Below are 14,864 nucleotides of genomic sequence, written 5' to 3' on the forward strand. Positions count from 1 at the left end.
ATTCGGACACCCACCACCCTCTGTGTAAAATAGACTTGCCCTGCACATTTCCTTTAAACTTTGCCTCTCTCACCTTAAAGCTATCTGACATTGCCACCCTGGAGAAATGTTCTGATTGTCAGTTAAAAACTTCTATCAGGTCTCCCCTCAGCCTCCAACAAACCTAGTTTGTCCAATCTCTCCTAGCCAATACCATCTAATACAAACAACAGTCTGAAGAAGGGTCTCAACCCAAAACGTCACCCATTCAATTCTCTCCAGAGATGCTGCTGCCTGTCCCACTGAGGTACTCCAACTCCGCTTTAAAATCTGGTCAACATTGACAAGTGGGGGCTAAGGGGCCTGTGCCAATGCAGTTTGACTCTATGATGTTTGATGTTCCATGCTCTGGATACTTGGTGTTACTCCTCTCACTTGTGTTGTAACTTGGTGATGTGATCTTTAATCAAAGTTGTCATTCCTCACCCAGGTTTACAAGCCCAGCGGCCCAGACGGCAGTGCAGGCAGAGGGCAGCGGATTCATCTCCAACTCTGGGACACAGCTGGCCAGGAGAGGTGGGTATTTATCTTTCAAATCGTTTATTCATGCAGTACGAGTTAAGATTTATGGGGATGATATTTAACTTCTAATATTGAAATGCCACTATGCTTTCCAACTGCACAGGCCTGTCCTCATTTGATATATGACTGGACAAAGAAACAAGAGTCAGGAGAGTTAATTATTATATATACCGGCAATGGAACAATGAAATTCTTACTTGCTGCAGCTTTACAGCCCCATTAAGGCAAAAACGAAACAAAAGAAATATACAGTCATTAATAATACAATAACTGAATAATCAGCAATGGTAGGTGACCAGACTATTATAGTGCCAAACTGGAGTATGTAGTGCAACAAAACAAAGCCCATAATAGATCCTAGTTGCTGAGGCAGTGTTGGTCTGTAAGAGACCCCATTAATGTGTAAGAAGGAACTGCAGATGCGGGTTTAAACCGAAGATAGACACAAAATGCTGGAGTAACTCAGCGGGATAGGCAGCATCTCTGGAAAGAAGGAATGGGTGACGTTTCAAGTCGAGACCCTTCTTCAGACTGTCTGAAGAAGGGTCTCGACCCGAAACAGCACCCATTCCTTCTCTCCAGAGATGCTGCCTATCCCACTGTGTTACTCCAGCTTTTTGTGTCTATCTTCGGGACCCCATTAACTTCTGCAAACTGTGTCTCTTTTCACAGATTGAAAGAAGCTTTCACTGGCTGTCACACTCTGCAGTCCCTTTGATCCTTGTGTTCAGAGTGCTGATAATCTCCCAGTCTTTGGGCTTCCCTGCCATTTTGTTTGTGGCACGTTTAAACTTTTGATCGAGTACGGACTTTAACTTAGCCGTAGTTGCAGCACTTTTTCTTCTTTTGGGGGTTTTTGTGTCTTAAAGGAACATGTATTTATTGTAAATTATTTCATGGAGTCATTGGAAGATACATAATGGGGAAAAAAGCACTTTGGCCCACTGAGATACACTAACCGCCAACCACTCATTTATATATTCCTGCATTAATTATGAATTACAGTCGGTCCTCTATCAGCTGACTTACCATCCATAAATCTGCGTATCCATATATAACTATGAAAGTGGCATCACAGGTGAACGGAGTGGTGAAGAGGGTGTTTGACATACTTGCCTTCATCAGTCAGGGTACTGAGTACAGGGATTGGGATGTTATGTTGCTGTTGTACAAGACGTCGGTGAGGCCGCACTTGTCAAGTATTGTCTTCAGTTTTGGGAGGATGCCGAGAAGCTGGAAAGAATGTAGAAAAGATTTACGAGGATGTTGTCAGGACTTGTGTGCCTTAGCTATAGGGAGAGGTTGGGCAAGACTTTATTCTTGGTGTACAGGAGGGGTGATCTTCAAAGGTCTTTTATCGTCATGTGCACCAATTAAGGTACAGTGATATGCGGATTACCATACAGACATGCTGAAAAAGCAACAAGACACACAACTAAATAAAGGTTAACATAAACATCCACCACAGCAGATTCCCCACATTCCTCACTGTGATGGGAGGCAATAAAGTCTAATCTTCTTCCCTCTTATAAACGTGTATAAAGTCACAAGGGACACAAATAGGGTGAATTTACACAGTCCTTTTCCCTAGGGTTGGGAAATGAAGCATGAGAGGTCATGGGTTTTAAGCGAGAGGGGAAAGATATAAAAGGAAATTGAAGAAGGTCTGAATTTCGGGTCTCGACCCGAAACGTCACCTATTCCTTCACTCCATAGATGCTGCCTCACCCGCTGAGTTTCTCCAGCAATTTTGTCTACAAAGAAAATTGAAGGGCATCTTTTTAATTTAGGGTGATATGTATATGGAATGAGCTGCCAGAGGATATGGTTGAGGCAGATATACTAACATTTCAAAGACATTTGAACAGTTACATGGATAGGAAAGTTTCTAAAGATATGGTCAAGCACGGGCAAATGGGATTAGCCAAGATGGGTATCTTGGTACACATAGAGGAGTTGAGCGCAGGCCTGTTTCCGTGCTGGTGGTTCATTACCACCTTCAGCCTTCAACTATTCATTAAGCCCAAAGCACAAGATGAAGTCGTAGTCAGGTTCCTAAAGGCATTTCCCACTCTCACTTAGATTTTATTTTGCTACTACAATATAATTTATAATTGTCTTAATTCAATATTCAGCTTTTACTGTCTTGATATAGAGATGACTGAAAGGTTTGGACTGGAGTCTGGTTCCACCAGAGGTGGAGAGATGGCCCCGAGCACTATTTGCTGTAGCCATTGCCTGTACAACTTCTTGAGTTTAGAAAGTGCACTCTGTACACTGGTGAAGGGACCATTGTCATTGAGCAGGATGGGGGAAGGCACTGCTAGGGAGGGGGAAGCAAGTGTTATTGTAAGGGAGTGTGGGGCTGAGCAAAATGTGATTAAGATGGGAAAAGATGTCCAGAGCACAGTTGTCGCTGTGTTGGTAATCTCCAACTCTTGTCAACTCCAGCTCCCTGAGTTAGCAGCTCCTATCGCTTGATGGCCACATTTCTTTCACTTCTGCATCGGTATTTTCCAAACTTACAAAGGATTTTTCTCTCCCACCAGGTTCCGCAGCCTAACGACTGCTTTCTTCAGAGATGCGATGGGTTTCCTTTTGCTATTTGACCTGACAAATGAGCAAAGTTTCCTCAATGTCAGAAACTGGATAAGTAAGTTTAGCTGGGGGAATTATTTCCCTTTTTTTCAAGCTTGCATCTGTTTGCTTCAGCCTGAAATGTGTGTGTGTTTGTCAATAAAATCCTCTCGTGTTTTATTGTCAGTATTTTAATAATTTGACTTTAATCCCTGGCTGCAATTCTTGCAGTGATGGTGATCGTGCCATCTTCATTGTTAGACACTCCAAAGACGTACAGGTTTGTAGGTTAATTGGCTTGGTATAAATGTAAATTGTCCCTAGTGGTGTGTAGGACCGGGTTAATGTGTGGGGATCGCTGGTCGGTGCAGACTCGGTAGGCCCAAGGGCCTGTTTCCCCGCTGTATCTCCAAACTAAAACTAAACTGAAAGACACTTATCCCAAGCCCCCCGTCCCAGCTTCTTCAGTAGCGTTTCTCAGCCATGTTGTATGTACTTATTGTACAGGGGAGCTGGATGTGTCCAGGATTACAGATATTTTTCGGTATTTCACTATACAAGGAAGCCCGAGACAATCGGGGATTTTAGAGTTTGTCCATAGCTGATTGAAATGTATTATTCACTGACTTTATCTGACCTGTGCTGCGCACGCTGATAAAATGTATGCCAAATCTCCAAGTGCGCTAATTAGTTTCTGTAGATTTTTCGTGTTTGCCATAAATTTAGTTGGGTTTTTTTCCCCTGCACTTCATGAATAAAATATGTAGAAAGCAAAGGACCTGAAACATTGAAAAAATTAGAACGGGGCTGCAGCACTCGGTGTCTGTGTTGTGTGGATTCCCCACTGAAACTGGTGTTGTTCGCATGCTATTGCCCCTTGTCCCAGGGAAGGCAGGCGACCACTGTGGTGGAAGAGGTTCAGAAGTTTTGATCTGAGTTGGTTTCAATGCAAGTCCCTGTATGGTTTTAAAAAACAGGACAATCCTAAAAAGGATTACTTGTGAACTGTAGAGAACCCCACACACCAGCCACTGGCTAAAGTACAGCTTGAATAGAGAAAGTGAAGACTCCATACATCTTATTCTCTGACTTTGTTCCACAGGTGGCAGAGTGGAATACACTGGGATTTCACTTTGCACAAAACCCTAGATAGAGTGGATGTGGAGAGGATGGTTCCAGTAGTGGGAGATTCTAGGACTAGAGGACACGGACTCAGAATAAAAGGATGTACCTTTTAGAATGGGGAGGAGGAGTAATTTCTTTAGTCAGAGGGTGGTGCATCTGTGGAATTCATTGCCACATGTTGCTGTAGGCCTAGTCATTGAGTATTTTTAAAGCAGAGATCGATATGTTCTTGATTAGTACAGGTATCAGAGGTTAGGGGAGAAGGCAGGAAAATTGAGTTGGGAGGGATAGATCAGCCATGATTGAATGGCAGAGAAGATGATGGGCTGAATGGCCTAATTCTATGCCTATGTCTGATGATATGGAGGGATGTGGATTGCATGCAGATAAAGGGGATTAGTTTAAGTTGGCCAGTTCCTGTGCTGTAAAGTTCTATATTTCTATGCTTTTGTTCATTATGTTGGGTCTCTTTAAGGCAGAGACTGACAGATTTGTGATTAGTAAGCGTGTCTGGGATTATGGGGAGAAAGTGGGAGAATGGGGTTGAGAGGGAAAGGTAGATCAGCCATGATGGAATGGCAGAGTAGACTTGATGAGCCAAATGGCCTAATTCTTCTCCTGTGTCTTATGATCCTATGAAATTTCACAAACCAGCACTGGAGAGATGGTGCAAGTCTCTTGCTGATGTAGTTAACTTTCAAATATACTCACTTCACCATTTTACTTTTTGGAAGGAGAAGGGAAATATTTTTAAGCCACTGCGGTGCTGGTGTAGAGAAACACTTTTTCCAGGGAGTCAGTATTTTTGGTGGGAGAACATAAACCATGGCAAGGAGATTGATGCAGGAGTTATCTGTGTGTATCTGTCCTTTCACTTGATGGGTAATCTGAGGGAGGATAATGTATATTTTTTGATTACAATGTTATCCTTTATAGTTTCTCTCTTTTCTAAATGTATTTCTAGGTCAGCTTCAGATGCACGCATATTGTGAAAACCCAGATATTGTATTATGCGGCAATAAATGTGATTTAGAGGATCAGAGGGCTGTAAAAGAAACGGATGCCAGGGAGTTGGCAGACAAATATGGGTGAGTGAAATCTTCCCAACTGGTAAAGAGTAAAGTATGTATGTTTAGTGACAAGTCCTTGAATTTCATCTAAATCTTGCTGGATATGATCCCCGAAAACGGTCTCCATTGCGATTTTCCATAATGCGAAATTGTGTCATCTACATGTGTGTCAGGAAAAGCAATTTGATAAGAAAATCTTGCATTTATTTATGGTTACATCCAAACTCTATCAGTGAATTGGATTCTGGATCTCAAATTTCTGGCTAGTCATTTGTGAAATTTGCATGGGCGAATTTTCGTTACCGAGTGGCCTCAACTCGGGAGTTGCCCATTTCGTGAAAGAAAATCACCCAGTTATGTGTTCAGTAAGACAGTTAAGATCAACCTTCAATGTAGTGGCAATGCAAACATTGCTTTCTTGACGTTGGAAATGTTTTCTCTGCGGTGCTGCTGTCTTGAGCTGGGTGGCTTTCACTGGTCACTGGAGCTGGTGAGAGTGTACTAAACTCAGCACATCGCCATGCCTTTCAGAGCTGGGTGGAAGATCTTTCTTGAATTCTTCTTTGCTTAATTACATGAATTGGGATGTACACAGCATCTCTCGTCAGTGGAGTCTGTTACTCAATAATGTAAATATCACAGCTTCCGCATGCAATAATTTTCTAAATTAAATACATTTTTAATATAGTGATCATAACAGAGACTATCAAAGTAGAGCACAGGAACAGGTCCTTTGGCCCACAATATCCTTGCCGAACATGATGCTAAATTAAACAAATCCCTCTTCTTGCACTTAATCCATACCTCTCTATTCCCTGCTTATCCATTTGTCTGTCTGAGAGCCTCTTAAATGACACTATTGTATGCCTCCTCCAATTCTGGGTGGATGTCATGTTGAGGGTGGGGGCAATGAGGGTGTATCGTTGAGCTGTATTGACCCGATGAGTGTGCTGATCCATTGTGTGGTAATTTGGTGATGCTAAATTGAGTCCCACCACTTTCCCATAGGGAGAAAACTTGGATTGTTGGTTCTCTTGTTGGTTGAGGAGATTTCATAATTTGTTTCCTGGAAAGGGACCAAGAAAGAACATTTTTTTTGGAAGGAGGGGGGAGCAAGTGAGGATCTTTGGGTATTAAAAGAATCGAGGGATATTGGATTAATAGACTAGTGATGCTGAGATAGAGGATCAGTCGCGGTGATTTCCATTGGCAAGGAAGCGAGAGGAACCAAACTTTCACTTCTGTTTCCAATCTTCCTGCATCTCAAAAGGCCACACAAAAATATTTTTGTTCAATTGATCGATGTTGCAGGGAGTTTGTGTAGTGTGTCCAGATAAATTCAGTGATCTGAATGTTGGACTTGACAGGAATAAGCCTCGGGAGCCTCCGGTTTGTCACAGTAACGTTGCATGATCTGGAAACACTTGAAAGCGGCATCTGTTCCAGAGTCCCATTGATCTGAATATTGAATCAATAAAGTTCTTAGTTGGGTGAATTTGAAGAGATTCATGACCATTAACAATGACAATTTGGAAAGCTTAAATATCTGAAGAAAAGTTGTTCTAACAGAATGGAGCAATAGAGATTGGGCTAATTGAGGTAGTAATTGAGCATTAATTTGCAGTACTGTTATAATTTTTTTTTTAAATGGGTCCATTTATACTTTTGATGGTTTACATTATCATCATTATCATCCGTTTATTGTCATCATGCAAAGCAACAATTGTACAGTGCAAAAGGAGAAGACGTTTCCCGGAGCATCGCACATTAAAACTTAAACATTTCACGCATAAATAAAAACAATTCAGTTCCTGATAAAAACAGTACAAATAGTTTAAAAAAGTGCAGGTAAAAAAAAGCAACATTAAAATACAAGTAAAAAAAAAAAACAGTCATAAAATGTCCAGGGCAGCTGATTTAAGTGGCTTGAGCCCAGTGCCAGGGTTATTACTCAGTGACAGTTATTAAATTGTCAGTGCAAAAGCAGCAGAATCAGGTGGAGTGACTGTTTAGCAGCCTCACAGACTGTGGAAGGAAGCTGTTTAGCAGTCTGGTTGTCCGGGCTTTGATGCTGCGGTATCTCTTTCCTGATGGCAGGAGATTTAGATGTGTGTGGAGTGGGTGCAGTCTGTCTTTGCTATGCTCAATGCTTTTTTCAGGTAGCGGGTCTGGAATAGTTCTTGTACCAAGGGTAGCGAGACGCCAATAATCCTCTCTGCTCCCATCGCTGCCCTCTGCAGAGACTTGCTACATATCAGCTGGGAAAATGTCTCTTCATTTCCAACATTTTCTTTTGAAATCTATGTTGCTGAATGTTCTTCCCCCATGTGTTTGCTTCTGCTGCCTGATCGAATGGTACAGGAGATGTGTGTATGGCTACTTCACCTGTTAATGTTATTGTCACAATGTTGTTTCCAAGAGCTGTTACTTTGCGATGTTTGCAGCAACATCCCTGTGGAATATGGGGTTTAGTTGGAAACGTTTTCCCAGTGAGAGTGGAGGAGCGCTTCAGTTCAATCAAGCGGAAATATTCAGGCAAAAGGCAAAAGGCAAAGGAGGAATTTAGAAAAACTTCATTTATACAAGTAACACTTGCCTCGAAAAATGTGAAGCACCTTCAATCTGAGTGTGTTCATCAGTCTGGCTTTTGTGTGAGGGAGGAGAAGGTAGCTTAACAAATGCTTCAAATTCTCCCTTGTTTAAATTGCGACTACAGATATTTAATGATTAGCAAACCGTCTACGCATTGCAAATTTCCTCATGATTTAGGAGCATGTAGGAGCTGTGCTAGATGGTGTGCTGCTGCAGTGGTGTGAGTCAACAGCTGTTCTGTTGACAAGATGTACTGTCGTGGATGAAAGAACACTGTGGGAGAGAGGGGTGGTAGGGGATTGAGTGAGAGGGCTGCATGCAAGGGTTGGGTGTCTGGGAGATGCATGGGGTAAGTAGCTGGGGATCGTTGGGGCGGATGGTATAGGGAGCGATGTTTGGTGCCTTGGGTGATCACAATTAGGGTGGTGTTTGGTGATATTGAAAAGTGGAGAACTGAGAGGTAAAATCATTCCAACCCAATACTGTGTTTGAAGGCTTGGGTGTGACGAGTGCTCAATGACATAAGATGTATTAGTCGAATTTCCCAGAGGCTTTCCAAAAGAAAGATTGCGTGGGGAACACAGTCATCCAATGCTTGACTGGCACAGAAATTGCACCAGGCATGACGGTATGAATCATGTGCAGAAATGCCCAGTGCAAACCTGCGCTATTCAATCCAGTAAAGGTCACAAATGTATTCTGCTCCAGGAAAAAAACCCATTGTCAAATGTATTGGAGAAAGAATAAGCAATCATCTGAATATTGAGGCAATAACTTTTGTATTTGAAAACTTAGCAGCAGCCTGCTGAAAAGGTTTGATTTGTGAAGTCCGTATGTAGTTTCAAGCTGCAAACCAGAGTGAAAACAAAACTAAAAGCCTGGGATTATAGTTAACAGCAGACTGAGTTGTATGTCAACTTTTGACATTGATTATTCCATCACAGTTCAACCGGATTTGTAAAGCCCTATAATTTGAGAAACTCTGAAGGGGCTTTGTTGGGGTGAAGCTAAAGCCATGAATGCAGGAGACCAAATTAGGAGTAATTCAAGTTTACAGAATTTATTGAAGCATCAATTGGCTCAATCGTAACTAAACTCTTTCTCTGAATAAATTCACTGGGCCAAAGTTAGTCACAAATTCCATGTGCTCTTATTGAGCAAGGTAGATAAATAACTGGCTGTAGGAATGTTAAAACATAGAACAGTACAGCACAGGAACAGGCCCTTCAGCCCACACTGTCCATGCTGAACGTGTCATGTTGAACTAATCTCCTCATTCTGCATGACATCCATGTCCAAGCATTCCCTGCATGTTCACGTGCTAATCTAATTAAATGCCACACACGACTTGCTATGTAAACCAAAACTCTGCACATCTCCTTTACATTTTGCCCCTCACACATTATAGACAATAGACAATAGATGCAGGAGTAGGCTATTCGGCCCTTCGAGCCAGCACCGCCATTCAATGTGATCATGGCTGATCATCCCCAATCAGTACCCTGTTCCTGCCTCCTCCCCATATCCCCTGACTCCGTTATCTTTAAGAGCCCTATCTCGCGCTCTATTGAAAGTATCCAGAGAACCGGCCTCCACTGCCCTCTGAGGCAGAGAATTCCACACTCACCACTCTCTGTGAGAAACAGTGTTTTCTCATCTCCGTCCTAAATGGCTTACCCCTTATCCTTAAACTGTGGCCCCTGGTTCTAGACTCCCCAACATCGGGAACATGTTTCCTGCCTCTAGCGTGTCCAAACCCTTAACAATCTTATATGTTTCATTAAGATCGCCTCTCATCCTTCTAAACTCCAGAGTGTACAAGCCCAGCCGCTCCATACTCTCAGCATATGACAGTCCCGCCATCCTGGGAATGAACCTTGTAAACCTACGCTGCACTCCCTCAATACCAAGAATGTCCTTCCTCAAATTAGGGGACCGAAACTGCACACAATACTCCAGGTGTGGTCTCACTAGGGCCCTGTACAACTGCAGAAGAACTTCTTTGCTCCTATACTTGACTCCTCGTGTATAAAGGCCAACATGCCATTCACTTTCTTCACTGCCTGCTGTACCTGCAAGCTTACTTTCATAGACTGATGAACAAGGACCCCAGATCCCGCTGTGCTTCCCCTTTTCCCAACTTGACGCCATTTCGGTAGTAATCTACCTTCATGTTTTTAATGCTTGGCCCTCTAGTCTTTCAAGGTGTTTATGTTTCTTATTGCATTCTGATTATACCAAGTTTGAGAAGAATTAAAAAATCTTTTTGTGATAGCGTCATTTTCCAAATGGGTTCATTTTCTGTGAAGAATTGCATTTTAAATGAGTGCATTATAAAGCGATTTCTCTCACTGTTGCCAGGTTTCTCAGTCCCTAAGCTGCCTGCAGTTTTCCTTTTGCTATTGATGACTAATCCTGTGTTCCATATCATTCATCGTACGTGGCAGAAAAATTAACTGTCTTTTTACTGAGGTAGCGTTACAGGTAGTTGGCCTTTCTTCAGAACTGGCTGGCTCGATATGGGCTATCATGGCTGGTTATCTGAAATTGTTCACTTGCAGCGTCAGCAGTGAGAAGTCATACCTTCTTCTTCTGTCATATGTCTTTTAGACCTGCAGCTCCGTTGAGGCGAGCCAGGCTAACGTGTCATCGTCCAGGTCTATCATACCTTGAGCTTCATGGAACAGTGCAGGATGTCAAAATCAGAGTGGAAATGGGACAGAGTTCAAGTTACATACCCTAAGAAGTCAGGCTTACCCTTGAAGAAGTAACTTGTTCAAATGGTCTTCAGTAAGGTCTTTGATAAGGTTCTGCTTCCTAGGCAGCTCATGGAAGGAAGCAGATGGTGGGAGATTTTTTTAGACTGGAGGTCTGTGACTAGTGGTATGCATCAGGGATCAGGGCTGGACCCATTGCTGTTTGTGTTTTACATCAATGATTTGGACGAGAATGTTCAAGGCTTGATTAGTAAGTTTGCAGATGACACCAAAGTGGGTGATGTCCTAGATCGCAAAGACGATTGGCAAAATTACTGCAGGATCGTAATCAGTTGGACAAGTGGGCTGAGGAATGGCGAATGGGTTTTAATGCAGATAAGTGAGAGGTGTTGCAATTTGGGAACTCAAACCAGGGCAGGATATTTACAGTGAATTGTAATGTTGTAGATGAGGATCCAGGAATACAGGTGTACAGTTCCATGAAAGTTGTCAAAGGTAGATTGGGTGGTAAAGAAGGCTTTTGATACATTGGACTTCATCAATCAGAGCATTGAGTACAGAAGTGGGTACATTATGTTACAGTTGTGAAATGCATTGGTGAGGCCACTGTGTTAGTTTAGGTCAGCCTGTTATAGGAAGGACGTTATTAAACTGGAAAGAATGCAGATAAGATTCATGACTACGTTGCCAGGACTTGAGGGCCTGGGGTATGGGGAAAGGTTGGGTAAGCTATGACTTTATTCCTTGGAATGCAGTGGGCTGATCTTAGAGAGGTGTATAAAATAACGAGGGAAATAAATAGTGTGAATGCACAGTCTTTTATCCAGGGGAGGGAAATCAAGAACCAGAAGACATAGGTTTAAAGTGAGACGGGCAAGATTTAATAGGAACCTGAGGGGCAACTTTTTCACACAGAGGGTGGTGATTATATGGAGGTACAATGCTCTCCATAATGTTTGGGACAAAGACCCATCATTTATTTACTTGCCTCTGTAATCTACAATTTGAGATTTGTAATAGATAAAATCACATGTGGTTAAACTGCGCATTGTCAGATTTTATTAAAAGGTATTTTTATACATTTTGGTTTCACTATGTAGAAATTACAGATGTGGAAGCTTGTGTGCAGGGGTTGGGCCACATTGAGCTGGGTTTCATTTCAGTCAGACATTTTATAGTTGTGTCCTCCAGGAAAATGTGTATCACCTTGGAGAGCCAGACCTCATCTGATGCAAAACCCACCGAGTTTGAACGGAATCAGCTTGCAAATGGTGTTGCTTTATAGAAATGTGCTTAACCATGTAAAGAGGTAGAGATGAGGAAGTGAAGAAAGATCGTGTGTATAATCGGACCCCCTCTTTAAAAAAAAACGAGCTAGTGCATTGATTCTGGGGAAGGATGGAACGGGGAAGAAAGGAACAGGGAAGGAAGGGACAACATATCCAGAAGATGTTCCAGAGGGTTGGTGAGAATTTGCGTATTCTCTGCTCTCCATTACAGCTCGTGGGTGAGCAGTTTGTAGCCCTGGGTGAATATAGTTTCACTGCTGCTTGCTCGGGGTTAACTTGAAATTAATTGTCTGTCGGTGCTGATGTGAAATTACTGAATAACCTTGCGTGTGTGAACGGGAGTTCACCTGGAGATAATTTGTTATTGTGACAGTAGCAGAGTTCAGGCAGAGAAACAGCAGCTTATGAAATCTGAAGGTTAAAATTGTTGCCAGCACCTTTTGTTTTAATATTTAATATATATATTTCCATATTGACATAAATTAGCCACAGTCTTTGACCGCAATTAACACAACCGATGCCAGTGTCAGCTCTGATGTTGTATGAAAAGGTTTGTGAATAAATTCTTGTCAATTGTTTGCGAACATTTCAGAACCTTTTTCCTCAAGTCTCCAAGGATAGAAGCATCCATTTGGTACCAGTAATGCAGTGGTTAATGGTGTTAAAACAGCTCCAGCGCCCCAGCTCCAATCCTGAGCTTGTACCCCATCAGTGTGTGATTGCCCTCTGACTGCGTTGGCTTCATCAGTTGCTCCGGTTTCTTTCCCTATCCCAAAGGCGAGCTGGTAGTATAAATGCCCCCTGTAAATTGCCCTGAGTGCAGGTGGATGGCAGAATAGGGGAGGGGGAACTCATCAACCTCCATGTTCTTTTCTTGAGTAAATGCAGATGAACGTTTTCATTGAAGACCTCGCCATCTTCCCATGGTTCCACATGCGGTTACCACACTGATCCTAAAGGGGACGTAATCTCCCCCTATCTACGCTCTTGCCCTTAATATACTGATAGAATCTTTTAGGATTCTCTTATCTTCCAAGGATATCTCTTCCCTATCTGTTGCCCTCATAATTTCAAGTGTATCCTACATCCCTTATATTCCTCAAGGGATTTGCTTGATCCCTCTGCTTAAACCTGCCATTTGTCGTCACCTTTTTCCTGACCAGAGCCTTAATATCTCTCATCAGCCAGCTTTTCTTGTCAGTCTCGCCTTTCACTCAAACGGATACATGCATCCTGAATTCATTCTGATAGATACAAAATGCTGGAGTAACTCAGCGGGCGGGACAGGCAGCATCTTTGGAGAGAACTAATGGGTGACGTTATGTGTTGAGACCCTTCTTCAGACATTCATTCCATCTCTCTTTTCCACGGATGCAGCTTTACCTGTTGAGTATTTACAGTATCTACAGATTTTTTGGATTTTTATTCTCGTGTATGGATTAATGTTTTGGTGCTGTTCAGAAACATTAAAACCTGATTGCATGTTGACAATGGGGATCAATTTGTGGTTTTGGGTTAAGATCGGAAAGACTGTAGATCATTGCTGTATTTGTGCACTGTCCTGTTGTCAATAGTTTAATGTAAGTAGGTAGCGTATTTACATATATCTTTATCTCTAGCTAATAGCTTGCCCTTTTTCACAGCCTACCCTACTTTGAAACAAGTGCAGCCACAGCGTCCAACGTGAACAAGGTTGTGGAGATGCTGTTGGAGCTCATCATGAAGCGCATGGAACGGTGTGTGGACAAATCGTGGATACCTGAAGGGGTTGTCAGGTCCAATGGCCACAACTCCACTGAACATCTAAATGCAGAGGATCAAGACAAGGGCAAATGTGCTTGCTAGATCGATTTGTATGGAATCCTCCCCCCCCCACCCCCTTTTTTTGTTGTTGATCATTGACGTGAACACTTTTTGTTTCTTAGATGCATGCTGTCCACCAAACTAATATTTTGGTATAATGAGAACAAAATGATTTACTTATTTGTGGACCTTGTGCAACATTAAATGAAAGGGGTTGCCGATGCCTTATGTAAATTGATATGTACTCTTTGTTTCTACAGGAAGTCGGGTCAGGCTGACTCCCTACAGTAGTTTTATTGTGGGTTGGTGGAAAATCTCTCAAATGAATCGCAATCAAGCCACATTTGGCCACTGCATTTAATAGCTTTTATATGTATGGACCAACAGCCAAAAATGCCCAATCTGTGCTTGTATAATCTAGATTTTACATGGATCTCATTGATACATCATGCATTTATGCTCTTTCCTCACCCCTCCTGTTTTATAGTACCCGTGGGGCTTCTGAAAATCAAACATTCTCGCTTGCTCTTGGAATCATTATTTATGGCTTTGCTACTAATTCTTGGTGCTTGTGATTTGAGCAAAACAAAAATGTATTAGGCTTCATTTTCTTTCTCTGAACCACTGTTAAACTTCCTTGCAAGTATGTGCCTAAATAACTACTGGTGCATTGACAAGTTTTTACACTGGAGGGATGCCAAAAAGTTTAAAACCTGCCAAATACTTGATTGAAAGACTAGATTCTAAGTGATGTTGAGTTATGGAACGCTTGTTAAAAATATTATTTTGCTTTTTTATTTAAAAAGAAAATAAACTTGGTTTGGTACATGTTAGGTAATTGAAAGCAAGGTCAGAGTGCACTTTACCAGAGATTTCTTAATTACCATGGCAAACCCAATGTGTTCTGCAGTTCAAAATTTCAGGAGTACTAAATTTCATTGCAATTAAAGATTCTAGAATGTAGATGTAATTAAATTTGATACAAATTATTGTATTTTTCTCAAATTTTATCTATTTACAATGTTTTAAAGTCATCATCTGAAAGTACTGTCAGGATATCCTTTCTAATAAAACAAAATCCCCTCAACTTACTGTTTTGGTGTCCATAATGTTTGAAATTATATTGTTTC

The 14,864-nt window shown here is 41.9% G+C and overlaps 1 protein-coding gene across 3 annotated transcripts in view; it reads left to right on the top strand.

Moving 5' to 3' along the window:
- The window catches only part of rab27a (RAB27A, member RAS oncogene family), a 77,263-nt gene extending 62,442 nt beyond the window's left edge, over window positions 1-14,821 (top strand). For 2 of the 3 annotated variants that reach the window (XM_055661262.1, XM_055661261.1), the window contains 4 exons: window positions 470-555; window positions 3,111-3,214; window positions 5,228-5,351; window positions 13,575-14,821. In XM_055661262.1, the coding sequence (XP_055517237.1) occupies window positions 470-555; window positions 3,111-3,214; window positions 5,228-5,351; window positions 13,575-13,776 (516 nt within the window). In that variant the 3' untranslated portion in view covers window positions 13,777-14,821. The remainder of the gene's footprint in view (window positions 1-469; window positions 556-3,110; window positions 3,215-5,227; window positions 5,352-13,574) is intronic. The other variant, XM_055661264.1, reaches the window with a different exon arrangement.
- Window positions 14,822-14,864: the final 43 nt, after the last annotated feature.

This window comes from Leucoraja erinacea, chromosome 33, assembly GCF_028641065.1.
Source record: "Leucoraja erinacea ecotype New England chromosome 33, Leri_hhj_1, whole genome shotgun sequence".
Lineage (NCBI taxonomy): Eukaryota > Metazoa > Chordata > Chondrichthyes > Rajiformes > Rajidae > Leucoraja > Leucoraja erinaceus.